This window comes from Symphodus melops (genome assembly GCF_947650265.1).
Source record: "Symphodus melops genome assembly, chromosome: 6".
Lineage (NCBI taxonomy): Eukaryota > Metazoa > Chordata > Actinopteri > Labriformes > Labridae > Symphodus > Symphodus melops.
The window spans coordinates 29380495-29400862 of NC_136696.1; the positions used below are offsets into that span (position 1 = coordinate 29380495).

A 20368-nucleotide genomic window follows, 5' to 3' on the forward strand; every position below is an offset into this window, starting at 1 on the left:
GAAGGTTAGCTATAGGTTCATAGTTAGCTAGAGTTCTTGCATTAGGAATAGGCTTTCTAAGACTAACCCAGAGATTATTGTAAACTCTTTGTGTCCCTTAGTGACCTGATTGGGTCCCTGAGTCAGATGTTGAACCACACTGAGCAGACTCTCGTCCAGTTGGAGGACTTGGACTTGAATGCAGAAAGCAAACTGGACTCTGTGATGTTGGACGCTCAGAAACTGGAGCGGACGGTTCAGGAGCTGCTGGATCAGGTGGAGTTCATCAAGAACTCTGACATCAGAGGTACCTCTCAGGTTTTTATGAATGAAAGATTTTAAGCCATTAAGTGTCTTTTAATGACAGCAGTTAATATAACGAACTATTCCTTGAACTATGCTGAGTTATTGAGTTTGTTTGATGGAAGGACACGAAACAGACCTGTTCTATAGGAAAGGTCTCCTCACATGACTTCTGTTGCCATATAGAAAAGAAAATTCATCAACATTTACTTGACTGTTTGTCTTCCAAACATCCTTTGTACAACTTAAACCAAGCCTTTGTAACTGAGGAGCTCTCAGCTGATTGGTACTTTCTGCCTGTTGCCAGGGGCGACAGACAGCGTCACTAAGTACTTCCTAAAGTCTCAGGCGGCAGAAGCCCGTGCAAACGCCTCCTCCATCGACACTGGCAGCCCTGTGGAAACTTCAACCTCTCTACGGCAGCTCACAGAGGACAAACTCAACCAAACCAGAGAGGAGTTTGTGAAAAGACACTCGGAACATGCTCAGAGACTGGACGACCTCGCAGGGAAGCTGCAGACTCTGGACCTATCAGAGCTCAGCCACAAGGTGACACTACAGCTCTCTTTAACTACTTAAGAACTCCAGTTAACTTACTACACCTTCAGTTAATCAATCTTTAACCAAATGCCCCTCCTCTCTGCTGCCCTCTGCTGGCTGGATAGACGACACTGAGTCAGCTTTAAATCTCTTCAGGTCACAGACAGCGTCTTTATTTGTTGGTCTGTCTTTGTTCCTCCAGACTTGTGGTAGTCCATCATCAGGTCAGGAGTCCTGCAGCGTCTCCTCGTGTGGAGGTCTGGGCTGTGTGGACTCAGAGGGGCGGACCAGGTGTGGAGGGGAACTATGTGACGGCGTGGTGACGACGGCCAGCAGAGCCTGGAGAAAGGCCCAGGACTCTGAACAGAATATTCTCGGTGCCATGGAGGAAGTGGAAAAACTCTCCAAGATGGTGAGTGTGACCGTCCTGATCCAGCTGAATTCAGTTCAGGTGGACTGAAGTAGATCTTCTCACCTGTATTTTCTCCTCAGGTGTCAGAAGCCAAAGTAAAAGCAGACGAAGCTAAGCTGAGCGCTCAGGACGTCCTGATGAAGACCAACAGGACCAAACAGAGAGTGGACCAGAGCAATGAGGAGCTGAGAGGCCTCATCAGACAGATCCGAGACTTCCTCACACGTAGGTCACTTCCTGTTTCACATGACCACACATCTAAACTACTTCCTGTACGACCTGCTTAAGCACCTACGGTGGTCACAGTGACTCCTGCAGCTTGTTCATAGCAGCTCTTGATGTCTGTGACTTTTTCTTACTTCATCTTCTTCTTCAGGTGAAGAACTTTATGTTATCATAAAATAAACCGTGTTCAGAGAAAGAAGTTAAGGACCTAGGAATGATCCCTGCAGGACTCCAATGACTGATTAACACTCAGACGTTTTCATGAAGAGTTTCTCTGAATCACATTCTGCAGTCAGTAGACTCAGAGGTCCTATATTAATGAGCTCACAGAGTTTTGAAAGGTCACATCATCACTCGCTCTGTTTGTGTTTCAGAGGATGCTGCAGACCTGGAGAGCATCGAGCTGGTGGCTAACGAGGTTCTGGCCATGCAGATGCCAACCACTCCGGCTCAGATGCAGAACCTGACCAATGAGATTCGAAAGAAGGTGGGAGAACTGGGACATGTGGAGACCATCCTCCAGCAGAGCGCTGATGACATCCAGAGAGCTGAGAATCTGCTGGACCAGGCCCGCCGAGCCAGGTGAGTCCTACCTGTCCACAAAGATTAGCTTGAATCTGTACAGAGAGTTCAGTCTTTTACACTGTCCTCTCAGAGGAGGAACATCGAAACCATGTGGACCAGGGTCTTTATTTAAAAAGAAGGGAGGGAGGAAGTCAAAAATAATGATCTGGTCACACGTCACTTCCTGTTTTCAGTGAGGAGGCGGCCAATGTCAAGGACTCTGCTGAGAAGGTGAGACGAGCTCTGGAAGAAGCACAACAAGCCCAGACCGCCGCCAGCAGTGCCATCCAACAAGCTGCCGCCGACATCCAGAACACCAACAAACTGCTGTCTTCGGTCAGTACTGAACACGCTTCAAATGTCTACTTCACTGACATCACGTTATGAGTGTTACATGTCTACTTCAATGACATTACGTTATTATGAGTGTTACATGTCTACTTCAATGACATCACGTTATATCGAGTGTTACATGTCTACTTCACTGACATCACGTTATAATGAGTGTTACATGTACTTCACTGACATCACGTTATAATGAGCGTTACATGTCTACTTCACTGACATCATGTTATTATGAGTGTTACATGTCGACTTCACTGACATCACGTTATAATGAGTGTTACATGTCTACGTCACTGACATCACATTGTAATGAGTGTTACACGTCTACTTCGCTGACATCACGTCATTATGAGTGTTACATGTCTACTTCACTGACATCACGTTATAATGAGTGTTACATGTCTACTTCACTGACATCACGTTATAATGAGTGTTACATGTCTACTTCACTGACATCACGTTATAATGAGCGTTACATGTCTACTTCACTGACATCACGTTATAATGAGCGTTACATGTCTACTTCACTGACATCACGTTATAATGAGTGTTACAATGAGTGTTACATGTCTACTTCACTGACATCACGTTACGAGTGTTACATGTCTACTTCACTGACATCACGTTATAATGAGCGTTACATGTCTACTTCACTGACATCACGTTATAATGAGTGTTACAATGAGTGTTACATGTCTACTTCACTGACATCACGTTATGAGTGTTACATGTCTACTTCACTGACATCACGTTATAATGAGTGTTACATGTCTACTTCACTGACATCACGTTATAATGAGCGTTACATGTCTACTTCACTGACATCACGTTATAATGAGTGTTACATGTCTACTTCCCTGACATCACGTTATAATGAGTGTTACAATGAGTGTTACATGTCTACTTCACTGACATCATGTTATTATGAGTGTTACATGTCTACTTCACTGACATCATGTTATTATGAGTGTTACATGTCTACTTCACTGACATCACGTTATAATGAGTGTTACATGTCTACTTCACTGACATCACGTCATTATGAGTGTTACATGTCTACTTCACTGACATCACGTTATAATGAGTGTTACATGTCTACTTCACTGACATCACGTTATAATGAGTGTTACATGTCTACTTCGCTGACATCACGCTATGATGAGCGTTACACGTCTACTTCACTGACATCACGCTATAATGAGTGTTACATGTACTTCACTGACATCACGTTATAATGAGTGTTACATGTCTACTTCACTGACATCACGTTATAATGAGTGTTACATGTCTACTTCGCTGACATCACGCTATGATGAGCGTTACACGTCTACTTCACTGACATCACGTTATAATGAGTGTTACATGTACTTCACTGATATCACGTTATAATGAGCGTTACATGTCTACTTCACTGACATCATGTTATTATGAGTGTTACATGTCGACTTCCCTGACATCACGTTATAATGAGCGTTACATGTCTACTTCACTGACATCACGTTATAATGAGCGTTACATGTCTACTTCACTGACATCACGTTATAATGAGCGTTACATGTCTACTTCACTGACATCACGTTATAATGAGTGTTACAATGAGTGTTACATGTCTACTTCACTGACATCACGTTATGAGTGTTACATGTCTACTTCACTGACATCACGTTATAATGAGTGTTACATGTCTACTTCACTGACATCACGTTATAATGAGCGTTACATGTCTACTTCACTGACATCACGTTATAATGAGTGTTACAATGAGTGTTACATGTCTACTTCACTGACATCACGTTATAATGAGTGTTACATGTCTACTTCACTGACATCATGTTATAATGAGTGTTACATGTCTACTTCACTGACATCATGTTATAATGAGTGTTACATGTCTACTTCACTGACATCATGTTATAATGAGTGTTACATGTCTACTTCACTGACATCACGTTATAATGAGTGTTACATGTCTACTTCACTGACATCACGTTATGAGTGTTACATGTCTACTTCACTGACATCACGTTATAATGAGTGTTACATGTCTACTTCCCTGACATCACGTTATAATGAGTGTTACAATGAGTGTTACATGTCTACTTCACTGACATCATGTTATTATGAGTGTTACATGTCTACTTCACTGACATCACGTTATAATGAGTGTTACATGTCTACTTCACTGACATCACGTTACAATGAGTGTTACATGTCTACTTCACTGACATCATGTTATAATGAGTGTTACAATGAGCGTTACATGTCTACTTCACTGACATCACGTTATGAGTGTTACATGTCTACTTCAATAACATCACGTTATAATGAGCGTTACATGTCTACTTCACTGACATCACGTTATGAGTGTTACATGTCTACTTCACTGACATCATGTTATTATGAGTGTTACATGTCTACTTCACTGACATCACGTTATAATGAGTGTTACATGTCTACTTCGCTGACATCACGCTATGATGAGCGTTACACGTCTACTTCACTGACATCACGTTATATCGAGTGTTACATGTCTACTTCACTGACATCACGTTATAATGAGTGTTACATGTACTTCACTGATATCACGTTATAATGAGCGTTACATGTCTACTTCACTGACATCATGTTATTATGAGTGTTACATGTCGACTTCCCTGACATCACGTTATAATGAGCGTTACATGTCTACTTCACTGACATCACGTTATAATGAGCGTTACATGTCTACTTCACTGACATCACGTTATAATGAGCGTTACATGTCTACTTCACTGACATCACGTTATAATGAGTGTTACAATGAGTGTTACATGTCTACTTCACTGACATCACGTTATGAGTGTTACATGTCTACTTCACTGACATCACGTTATAATGAGTGTTACATGTCTACTTCACTGACATCACGTTATAATGAGCGTTACATGTCTACTTCACTGACATCACGTTATAATGAGTGTTACAATGAGTGTTACATGTCTACTTCACTGACATCACGTTATAATGAGTGTTACATGTCTACTTCACTGACATCATGTTATAATGAGTGTTACATGTCTACTTCACTGACATCATGTTATAATGAGTGTTACATGTCTACTTCACTGACATCATGTTATAATGAGTGTTACATGTCTACTTCACTGACATCACGTTATAATGAGTGTTACATGTCTACTTCACTGACATCACGTTATGAGTGTTACATGTCTACTTCACTGACATCACGTTATAATGAGTGTTACATGTCTACTTCCCTGACATCATGTTATAATGAGTGTTACAATGAGCGTTACATGTCTACTTCACTGACATCACGTTATGAGTGTTACATGTCTACTTCAATAACATCACGTTATAATGAGCGTTACATGTCTACTTCACTGACATCACGTTATGAGTGTTACATGTCTACTTCACTGACATCATGTTATTATGAGTGTTACATGTCTACTTCACTGACATCACGTTATGAGTGTTACATGTCTACTTCACTGACATCATGTTTTTATGAGTGTTACATGTCTACTTCACTGACATCACGTTATAATGAGTGTTACAATGAGCGTTACATGTCTACTTCACTGACATCACGTTATAATGAATGTTACATGTCTACTTCACTGACATCATGTTATTATGAGTGTTACATGTCTACTTCACTGACATCATGTTATTATGAGTGTTACATCTCTACTTCTCTTCGTGTTGCATTCAGGTTGACTCAGAGACGGCAGATGCAGAGTTGAGGCTGAATAATGCTACTCAGAGATTACAGAGGCTGGAGCAGGACGTGACTCTGCTAAAAGACAAAAGCCTGAATGTCAGTGTGAGAACAGAACTGACCAATCAGGCAGCTGTGGTGGTTGTAAACATTGCTGAGGAGGTCAAGCAGGTGAGCTCACCTGTTTGAAAGTGACAAAAACTTGATGGACTCGAAGAGACTCGAAGACTTGACGAATAAAACAAACTCATGGTGTGTGTGTGTGTGTTTGTGTTTGTGCAGGACCTGGACTCTGAGCTAAAGGAGAAGTACACCACAGTGGATCAGCTGATTGGTCAGAAGGCAGGGGGCGTGGCTGAGGCAAAGAAGAGGGCGGAGTCATTGCAACAGGAAGCCAAAGAGCTTCTTCTTAAAGCCAGTGACAAACTGCAGCTGCTCAAAGGTGACATCACAGTGACATCACAGTGACATCACACCTCTTGCTTGCAACTTTTGTTTCCTGATGTTTGTCGACCAGATGATTCCAAACAAGCACGTGCACACACACAGACACACGCACACACACACACAGACACACACAGACACACGCACACACACACACAGACACACACAGACACAGACACACACACACACACATACACACACACACACACACACACACACACGCTCACACACACAGACACACACAGACACAGACGCACACACACAGACACACACAGACACGCACACACACACACACACACAGACACACGCACACACACACACACACACACACAGACAGACACAGACACACACACATATAGACACACGCACACACACACAGACACACACAGACACAGATGCACACACACACACACAGACACACACAGACACAGACGCACACACACAGACACACACAGACACGCACACACACACACAGACACACGCACACACACACACACAGACAGACACAGACACACACACATACAGACACACACACACGCACACACACAGACACACGCACGCACACACACACACACACACACAGACACACGCACGCACACACATAGACACACACTGACACACACACAGACACACAGACACACACAGACACACAGATACACTCACACACGCACACACACACGCACAGACACACAGACACACACAGACACACACGTACATACTCACACACGCACATACACACACACACACACACACACACTCAGAGGTGTGTTACATTTCGTGTTTCGTGTCGTCTCACAGATCTGGAGAAGTCTTATGACGATAACCAACACACCCTGGAGGTGAAGGCGGAGCAGCTGGTGGAGCTGGAGGCAGCGGTGAAGGAGCTTCTGATGGAGATCAGCCACAAGGTCACCATCTACAGCACCTGTGTATTCTAAGGTCAAAGGTCACAGCATCTCTCTGTTTCTGGGGTCAAAGGTCAGATGGTCAAACTGGTTAAACAGAAGATGTTCAATCTGAGCAGATTAACTCAGTCATCAGAGAAACTCTTTGATTCCAAAGTCAGACTAACATAAAATGACACTTGAAATCAAAGAGTTTGTTTCTTCAGCTCATTTCCTTCTTTCAGACATCCGAGTTCTCGTAAACGCAACATGGAAAGTTGCTTTCAAAGATCTTAGAAATTCAAACATTAAGCAACAGTAAAGTAGAGGTGTGATGGCTTCAATGTGGCAAAGACTTCTTTCAGTCTTCAATTAAAGGAAATATAAAACATGGAGGAACCGGATGGGAGCATAGCATGGTTCTTCACAAGCATAACCTGTGTTTGACCTTCATTTGACCTCCATGTGATACCTGTTCCACCCTGGTGTTCAGTCTTTGAATCAGTTGATTGTGTTGAAATAAATCGGGGCGATTATTTGATCGCAGTCAATCGTGATACAGTGAATGTTTGAAACGTAAATTTCTTTACTAATTCTTCCTTTCTTAGTCTTTTTTACACATTTATAATAAAAGCTTTCATTTCAAATCACATGTTGTGTTTGGGTTTTGATTTCTTTGAAATTCAATAATGATTGTTTACATATTTAGAGTCAAGGATGTAATCAATTTTAAATCTTAATTTCAATTCTTGCTACTTTTGCTTAAGTTCAATTGCTAATTGTTCAACATCAAAACACCTGAAGACAACAACATGACCTTTAATACACCTGAAGGCAACAACATGACCTTTAATACACCTGAAGACAACAACAACATGACCTTTAATACACCTGAAGACAACATGACCTTTAATACACCTGAAGACAACAACAACATGACCTTTAATACACCTGAAGACCACAACAACATGACCTTTAATATACCTGAAGACAACAACAACATGACCTTTAATATACCTGAAGACAACAACATGACCTTTAATGCACCTGAAGACAACAACATGACCTTTAAAACACCTGAAGACAACAACATGACCTTTAATATACCTGAAGACAACAACATGACCTTTAATACACCTGAAGACAACAACAACATGACCTTTAATACACCTGAAGACAACAACATGACCTTTAATATACCTGAAGACAACATGACCTTTAATACACCTGAAGACAACAACAACATGACCTTTAATACACCTGAAGACAACAACAACATGACCTTTAATACACCTGAAGACAACATGACCTTTAATACACCTGAAGACAACAACAACATGACCTTTAATACACCTGAAGACAACAACAACATGACCTTTAATATACCTGAAGACAACAACATGACCTTTAATACACCTGAAGACAACAACATGACCTTTAATGCACCTGAAGACAACATGACCTTTAATACACCTGAAGACAACAACAACATGACCTTTAATACACCTGAAGACAACATGACCTTTAATACACCTGAAGACAACAACAACATGACCTTTAATGCACCTGAAGACAACAACAACATGACCTTTAATACACCTGAAGACAACAACATGACCTTTAATACACCTGAAGACAACATGACCTTTAATACACCTGAAGACAACAACATGACCTTTAATACACCTGAAGACAACAACAACATGACCTTTAATACACCTGAAAACAACAACATGACCTTTAATACACCTGAAAACAACAACATGACCTTTAATACACCTGAAGACAACAACATGACCTTTAATACACCTGAAGACAACATGACCTTTAATACACCTGAAAACAACAACAACATGACCTTTAATACACCTGAAAACAACAACAACATGACCTTTAATACACCTGAAGACAACATGACCTTTAATACACCTGAAGGCAACAACAACATGACCTTTAATACACCTGAAGACAACAACAACATGACCTTTAATACACCTGAAGACAACAAGACCTTTAATACACCTGAAAACAACAACAACATGACCTTTAATACACCTGAAAACAACATGACCTTTAATACACCTGAAGACAACATGACCTTTAATACACCTGAAGACAACATGACCTTTAATACACCTGAAGACAACAACAACATGACCTTTAATACACCTGAAGACAACGACAACATGACCTTTAATACACCTGAAGACAACAACAACATGACCTTTAATACACCTGAAGACAACAACATGACCTTTAATACACCTGAATACACCTGAAGACAACAACATGGCCTTTAATACACCTGAAGACAACAACAACATGACCTTTAATACACCTGAAGACAACAACAACATGACCTTTAATACACCTGAAGACAACAACATGACCTTTAATACACCTGAAGACAACAACAACATGACCTTTAATACACCTGAAGACAACAACAACATGACCTTTAATACACCTGAAGACAACAACATGACCTTTAATACACCTGAAGACAACAACAACATGACCTTTAATATACCTGAAGACAACAACAACATGACCTTTAATACACCTGAAGACAACAACAACATGACCTTTAATATACCTGAAGACAACAACAACATGACCTTTAATACACCTGAAGACAACATGACCTTTAATACACCTGAAGACAACAACATGACCTTTAATACACCTGAAGACAACATGACCTTTAATACACCTGAAGACAACAACATGACCTTTAATACACCTGAAGACAACATGACCTTTAATACACCTGAAGACATCAACAACATGACCTTTAATATACCTGAAGACAACAACAACATGACCTTTAATACACCTGAAGACAACAACATGACCTTTAATACACCTGAAGACAGCAACATGACCTTTAATACACCTGAAGACAACATGACCTTTAATACACCTGAAGACAACAACAACATGACCTTTAATACACCTGAAGACAACATGACCTTTAATACACCTGAAGACAACAACATGACCTTTAATACACCTGAAGACAACAACATGACCTTTAATACACCTGAAGACAACAACAACATGACCTTTAATACACCTGAAGACAACAACATGACCTTTAATACACCTGAAGACAACAACATGACCTTTAATACACCTGAAGACAACATGACCTTTAATACACCTGAAGACAACAACATGACCTTTAATACACCTGAAGACAACATGACCTTTAATACACCTGAAGACATCAACAACATGACCTTTAATATACCTGAAGACAACAACAACATGACCTTTAATACACCTGAAGACAACAACATGACCTTTAATACACCTGAAGACAACAACATGACCTTTAATACACCTGAAGACAACAACATGACCTTTAATACACCTGAAGACAACAACAACATGACCTTTAATACACCTGAAGACAACAACATGACCTTTAATACACCTGAAGACAACAACATGACCTTTAATACACCTGAAGACAACATGACCTTTAATACACCTGAAGACAACAACATGACCTTTAATACACCTGAAGACAACATGACCTTTAATACACCTGAAGACATCAACAACATGACCTTTAATATACCTGAAGACAACAACAACATGACCTTTAATACACCTGAAGACAACAACATGACCTTTAATACACCTGAAGACAGCAACATGACCTTTAATACACCTGAAGACAACATGACCTTTAATACACCTGAAGACAACAAAACCATGACCTTTAATACACCTGAAGACAACATGACCTTTAATACACCTGAAGACAACAACATGACCTTTAATACACCTGAAGACAACAACATGACCTTTAATACACCTGAAGACAACAACAACATGACCTTTAATACACCTGAAGACAACAACATGACCTTTAATACACCTGAAGACAACAACATGACCTTTAATACACCTGAAGACAACATGACCTTTAATACACCTGAAGACAACAACAACATGACCTTTAATACACCTGAAGACAACAACAACATGACCTTTAATATACCTGAAGACAACATGTCCTTTAATACACCTGAAGACAACATGACCTTTAATACACCTGAAGACAACAACAACATGACCTTTAATACACCTGAAGACAAAAACAACATGACCTTTAATACACCTGAAGACAACATGACCTTTAATACACCTGAAGACAACAACATGACCTTTAATACACCTGAAGACAACAACAACATGACCTTTAATACACCTGAAGACAACAACATGACCTTTAATACACCTGAAGACAACAACAACATGACCTTTAATACACCTGAAGACAACAACAACATGACCTTTAATACACCTGAAGACAACATGACCTTTAATACACCTGAAGACAACAACATGACCTTTAATACACCTGAAGACAACAACATGACCTTTAATACACCTGAAGACAACATGACCTTTAATACACCTGAAGACAACAACATGACCTTTAATACACCTGAAGACAACATGACCTTTAATACACCTGAAGACATCAACAACATGACCTTTAATATACCTGAAGACAACAACAACATGACCTTTAATACACCTGAAGACAACAACATGACCTTTAATACACCTGAAGACAGCAACATGACCTTTAATACACCTGAAGACAACATGACCTTTAATACACCTGAAGACAACAACAACATGACCTTTAATACACCTGAAGACAACATGACCTTTAATACACCTGAAGACCACAACATGACCTTTAATACACCTGAAGACAACAACATGACCTTTAATACACCTGAAGACAACAACAACATGACCTTTAATACACCTGAAGACAACAACATGACCTTTAATACACCTGAAGACAACATGACCTTTAATACACCTGAAGACAACAACATGACCTTTAATACACCTGAAGACAACATGACCTTTAATACACCTGAAGACAACAACAACATGACCTTTAATACACCTGAAGACAACATGACCTTTAATACACCTGAAGACCACAACATGACCTTTAATACACCTGAAGACAACAACAACATGACCTTTAATACACCTGAAGACAACATGACCTTTAATACACCTGAAGACAACAACATGACCTTTAATACACCTGAAGACAACAACAACATGACCTTTAATACACCTGAAGACAACAACATGACCTTTAATACACCTGAAGACAACAACAACATGACCTTTAATACACCTGAAGACAACAACATGACCTTTAATACACCTGAAGACAACATGACCTTTAATACACCTGAAGACAACAACAACATGACCTTTAATACACCTGAAGACAACAACAACATGACCTTTAATACACCTGAAGACAACATGACCTTTAATACACCTGAAAACAACAACAACATGACCTTTAATACACCTGAAAACAACAACATGACCTTTAATACACCTGAAGACAACAACATGACCTTTAATACACCTGAAGACAACATGACCTTTAATACACCTGAAAACAACAACAACATGACCTTTAATACACCTGAAAACAACAACAACATGACCTTTAATACACCTGAAGACAACATGACCTTTAATACACCTGAAGGCAACAACAACATGACCTTTAATACACCTGAAGACAACAACAACATGACCTTTAATACACCTGAAGACAACAAGACCTTTAATACACCTGAAAACAACAACAACATGACCTTTAATACACCTGAAAACAACATGACCTTTAATACACCTGAAGACAACATGACCTTTAATACACCTGAAGACAACATGACCTTTAATACACCTGAAGACAACAACAACATGACCTTTAATACACCTGAAGACAACGACAACATGACCTTTAATACACCTGAAGACAACAACAACATGACCTTTAATACACCTGAAGACAACAACATGACCTTTAATACACCTGAATACACCTGAAGACAACAACATGGCGTTTAATACACCTGAAGACAACAACAACATGACCTTTAATACACCTGAAGACAACAACAACATGACCTTTAATACACCTGAAGACAACAACATGACCTTTAATACACCTGAAGACAACAACAACATGACCTTTAATACACCTGAAGACAACAACAACATGACCTTTAATACACCTGAAGACAACAACATGACCTTTAATACACCTGAAGACAACAACAACATGACCTTTAATATACCTGAAGACAACAACAACATGACCTTTAATACACCTGAAGACAACAACAACATGACCTTTAATATACCTGAAGACAACAACAACATGACCTTTAATACACCTGAAGACAACATGACCTTTAATACACCTGAAGACAACAACATGACCTTTAATACACCTGAAGACAACATGACCTTTAATACACCTGAAGACAACAACATGACCTTTAATACACCTGAAGACAACATGACCTTTAATACACCTGAAAGACATCAACAACATGACCTTTAATATACCTGAAGACAACAACAACATGACCTTTAATACACCTGAAGACAACAACATGACCTTTAATACACCTGAAGACAGCAACATGACCTTTAATACACCTGAAGACAACATGACCTTTAATACACCTGAAGACAACATGACCTTTAATACACCTGAAGACAACAACATGACCTTTAATACACCTGAAGACAACAACAACATGACCTTTAATACACCTGAAGACAACAACATGACCTTTAATACACCTGAAGACAACAACATGACCTTTAATACACCTGAAGACAACATGACCTTTAATACACCTGAAGACAACAACATGACCTTTAATACACCTGAAGACAACATGACCTTTAATATACCTGAAGACAACAACAACATGACCTTTAATACACCTGAAGACAACAACATGACCTTTAATACACCTGAAGACAGCAACATGACCTTTAATACACCTGAAGACAACATGACCTTTAATACACCTGAAGACAACAAAACCATGACCTTTAATACACCTGAAGACAACATGACCTTTAATACACCTGAAGACAACAACATGACCTTTAATACACCTGAAGACAACAACATGACCTTTAATACACCTGAAGACAACAACAACATGACCTTTAATACACCTGAAGACAACAACATGACCTTTAATACACCTGAAGACAACAACATGACCTTTAATACACCTGAAGACAACATGACCTTTAATACACCTGAAGACAACAACAACATGACCTTTAAAACACCTGAAGACAACAACAACATGACCTTTAATATACCTGAAGACAACATGTCCTTTAATACACCTGAAGACAACATGACCTTTAATACACCTGAAGACAACAACAACATGACCTTTAATACACCTGAAGACAAAAACAACATGACCTTTAATACACCTGAAGACAACATGACCTTTAATACACCTGAAGACAACAACATGACCTTTAATACACCTGAAGACAACAACAACATGACCTTTAATACACCTGAAGACAACAACATGACCTTTAATACACCTGAAGACAACAACAACATGACCTTTAATACACCTGAAGACAACAACAACATGACCTTTAATACACCTGAAGACAACATGACCTTTAATACACCTGAAGACAACAACATGACCTTTAATACACCTGAAGACAACAACATGACCTTTAATACACCTGAAGACAACATGACCTTTAATACACCTGAAGACAACAACATGACCTTTAATACACCTGAAGACAACATGACCTTTAATACACCTGAAGACATCAACAACATGACCTTTAATATACCTGAAGACAACAACAACATGACCTTTAATACACCTGAAGACAACAACATGACCTTTAATACACCTGAAGACAGCAACATGACCTTTAATACACCTGAAGACAACATGACCTTTAATACACCTGAAGACAACAACAACATGACCTTTAATACACCTGAAGACAACATGACCTTTAATACACCTGAAGACCACAACATGACCTTTAATACACCTGAAGACAACAACATGACCTTTAATACACCTGAAGACAACAACAACATGACCTTTAATACACCTGAAGACAACAACATGACCTTTAATACACCTGAAGACAACATGACCTTTAATACACCTGAAGACAACAACATGACCTTTAATACACCTGAAGACAACATGACCTTTAATACACCTGAAGACAACAACAACATGACCTTTAATACACCTGAAGACAACATGACCTTTAATACACCTGAAGACCACAACATGACCTTTAATACACCTGAAGACAACAACATGACCTTTAATACACCTGAAGACAACAACAACATGACCTTTAATACACCTGAAGACAACAACATGACCTTTAATACACCTGAAGACAACATGACCTTTAATACACCTGAAGACAACAACAACATGACCTTTAATACACCTGAAGACAACAACAACATGACCTTTAATATACCTGAAGACAACATGACCTTTAATACACCTGAAGACAACATGACCTTTAATACACCTGAAGACAACAACAACATGACCTTTAATACACCTGAAGACAACAACAACATGACCTTTAATACACCTGAAGACAACATGACCTTTAATACACCTGAAGACAACAACATGACCTTTAATACACCTGAAGACAACAACAACATGACCTTTAATACACCTGAAGACAACAACATGACCTTTAATACACCTGAAGACAACAACAACATGACCTTTAATACACCTGAAGACAACAACATGACCTTTAATACACCTGAAGACAACAACATGACCTTTAATACACCTGAAGACAACAACAACATGACCTTTAATACACCTGAAGACAACAACATGACCTTTAATACACCTGAAGACAACATGACCTTTAATACACCTGAAAACAACAACAACATGACCTTTAATACACCTGAAAACAACATGACCTTTAATACACCTGAAGACAACATGACCTTTAATACACCTGAAGACAACATGACCTTTAATACACCTGAAGACAACAACAACATGACCTTTAATACACCTGAAGACAACAACATGACCTTTAATACACCTGAAGACACCAACAACATGACCTTTAATACACCTGAAGACAACATGACCTTTAATACACCTGAAGACAACAACATGACCTTTAATACACCTGAAGACAACAACAACATGACCTTTAATACACCTGAAGACAACATGACCTTTAATACACCTGAAGACAACAACATGACCTTTAATACACCTGAAGACAACAACATGACCTTTAATACATCTGAAGACAACATGACCTTTAATACACCTGAAGACAACAACATGACCTTTAATACACCTGAAGACAACATGACCTTTAATACACCTGAAGACATCAACAACATGACCTTTAATATACCTGAAGACAACAACAACATGACCTTTAATACACCTGAAGACAACAACATGACCTTTAATACACCTGAAGACAGCAACATGACCTTTAATACACCTGAAGACAACATGACCTTTAATACACCTGAAGACAACAACAACATGACCTTTAATACACCTGAAGACAACATGACCTTTAATACACCTGAAGACAACATGACCTTTAATACACCTGAAGACAACAACAACATGACCTTTAATACACCTGAAGACAACATGACCTTTAATACACCTGAAGACAACATGACCTTTAATACACCTGAAGACAACAACATGACCTTTAATACACCTGAAGACAACAACAACATGACCTTTAATACACCTGAAGACAACAACATGACCTTTAATACACCTGAAGACAACAACATGACCTTTAATACACCTGAAGACAACATGACCTTTAATACACCTGAAGACAACAACAACATGACCTTTAATACACCTGAAGACAACAACAACATGACCTTTAATACACCTGAAGGCAACATGACCTTTAATACACCTGAAGACAACAACATGACCTTTAATACACCTGAAGACAACAACAACATGACCTTTAATATACCTGAAGACAACAACATGACCTTTAATACACCTGAAGACAACAACAACATGACCTTTAATACACCTGAAGACAACAACATGACCTTTAATACACCTGAAGACAACATGACCTTTAATACACCTGAAAACAACAACAACATGACCTTTAATACACCTGAAAACAACATGACCTTTAATACACCTGAAGACAACATGACCTTTAATACACCTGAAGACAACATGACCTTTAATACACCTGAAGACAACAACAACATGACCTTTAATACACCTGAAGACAACAACATGACCTTTAATACACCTGAAGACACCAACAACATGACCTTTAATACACCTGAAGACAACATGACCTTTAATACACCTGAAGACAACAACATGACCTTTAATACACCTGAAGACAACAACAACATGACCTTTAATACACCTGAAGACAACATGACCTTTAATACACCTGAAGACAACAACATGACCTTTAATACACCTGAAGACAACAACATGACCTTTAATACACCTGAAGACAACATGACCTTTAATACACCTGAAGACAACAACATGACCTTTAATACACCTGAAGACAACATGACCTTTAATACACCTGAAGACATCAACAACATGACCTTTAATATACCTGAAGACAACAACAACATGACCTTTAATACACCTGAAGACAACAACATGACCTTTAATACACCTGAAGACAGCAACATGACCTTTAATACACCTGAAGACAACATGACCTTTAATACACCTGAAGACAACAACAACATGACCTTTAATACACCTGAAGACAACATGACCTTTAATACACCTGAAGACCACAACATGACCTTTAATACACCTGAAGACAACAACATGACCTTTAATACACCTGAAGACAACAACAACATGACCTTTAATACACCTGAAGACAACAACATGACCTTTAATACACCTGAAGACAACATGACCTTTAATACACCTGAAGACAACATGACCTTTAATACACCTGAAGACAACAACATGACCTTTAATACACCTGAAGACAACAACAACATGACCTTTAATACACCTGAAGACAACAACAACATGACCTTTAATACACCTGAAGACAACATGACCTTTAATACACCTGAAGACAACAACATGACCTTTAATACACCTGAAGACAACAACAACATGACCTTTAATACACCTGAAGACAACAACATGACCTTTAATACACCTGAAGACAACAACAACATGACCTTTAATACACCTGAAGACAACAACATGACCTTTAATACACCTGAAGACAACAACATGACCTTTAATACACCTGAAGACAACATGACCTTTAATACACCTGAAGACAACAACAACATGACCTTTAATACACCTGAAGACAACAACAACATGACCTTTAATACACCTGAAGACAACAACATGACCTTTAATACACCTGAAGACAACAACAACATGACCTTTAATATACCTGAAGACAACAACATGACCTTTAATACACCTGAAGACAACAACAACATGACCTTTAATACACCTGAAGACAACAACATGACCTTTAATACACCTGAAGACAACATGACCTTTAATACACCTGAAAACAACAACAACATGACCTTTAATACACCTGAAAACAACATGACCTTTAATACACCTGAAGACAACATGACCTTTAATACACCTGAAGACAACATGACCTTTAATACACCTGAAGACAACAACAACATGACCTTTAATACACCTGAAGACAACAACATGACCTTTAATACACCTGAAGACACCAACAACATGACCTTTAATACACCTGAAGACAACAACATGACCTTTAATACACCTGAAGACAACAACAACATGACCTTTAATACACCTGAAGACACCAACAACATGACCTTTAATACACCTGAAGACAACATGACCTTTAATACACCTGAAGACAACAACATGACCTTTAATACACCTGAATACACCTGAAGACAACAACATGACCTTTAATACACCTGAAGACAACAACAACATGACCTTTAATACACCTGAAGACAACAACAACATGACCTTTAATACACCTGAAGACAACATGACCTTTAATACACCTGAAGACAACAACAACATGACCTTTAAACACCTGAAGACAACAACATGACCTTTAATACACCTGAAGACACCAACAACATGACCTTTAATACACCTGAAGACAACATGACCTTTAATACACCTGAAGACAACAACATGACCTTTCATACACCTGAATACACCTGAAGACAACAACATGACCTTTAATACACCTGAAAACAACAACAACATGACCTTTAATACACCTGAAAACAACATGACCTTTAATACACCTGAAGACAACATGACCTTTAATACACCTGAAGACAACATGACCTTTAATACACCTGAAGACAACAACAACATGACCTTTAATATACCTGAAGACAACAACAACATGACCTTTAATACACCTGAAGACAACATGACCTTTAATACACCTGAAGACAACAGCATGACCTTTAATACACCTGAAGACAACAACATGACCTTTAATACACCTGAAGACAACAACATGACCTTTAATACACCTGAAGACAACATGACCTTTAATACACCTGAAGACAACAACATGACCTTTAATACACCTGAAGACAACATGACCTTTAATACACCTGAAGACATCAACAACATGACCTTTAATATACCTGAAGACAACAACAACATGACCTTTAATACACCTGAAGACAACAACATGACCTTTAATACACCTGAAGACAGCAACATGACCTTTAATACACCTGAAGACAACATGACCTTTAATACACCTGAAGACAACAACAACATGACCTTTAATACACCTGAAGACAACAACATGACCTTTAATACACCTGAAGACAACAACATGACCTTTAATACACCTGAAGACAACAACATGACCTTTAATACACCTGAAGACAACATGACCTTTAATACACCTGAAGACAACAACAACATGACTTTTAATACACCTGAAGACAACAACAACATGACCTTTAATATACCTGAAGACAACATGACCTTTAATACACCTGAAGACAACATG

At 38.8% G+C, this 20368-nt stretch overlaps 1 protein-coding gene across 1 annotated transcript in view; it reads left to right on the forward strand.

The window, feature by feature from the left end:
* lamb1a (laminin, beta 1a) overlaps positions 1–8070 on the forward strand; it is a 37060-nt gene extending 28990 nt beyond the window's left edge. The window contains exons 25-33 of the mRNA XM_079345625.1: positions 102–286; positions 590–831; positions 1025–1234; positions 1315–1459; positions 1834–2041; positions 2218–2359; positions 6087–6263; positions 6375–6534; positions 7335–8070. Of these exons, the coding sequence (XP_079201751.1) occupies positions 102–286; positions 590–831; positions 1025–1234; positions 1315–1459; positions 1834–2041; positions 2218–2359; positions 6087–6263; positions 6375–6534; positions 7335–7474 (1609 nt within the window). The 3' untranslated portion in view covers positions 7475–8070. The remainder of the gene's footprint in view (positions 1–101; positions 287–589; positions 832–1024; positions 1235–1314; positions 1460–1833; positions 2042–2217; positions 2360–6086; positions 6264–6374; positions 6535–7334) is intronic.
* The last annotated feature ends 12298 nt before the right edge of the window (positions 8071–20368 follow it).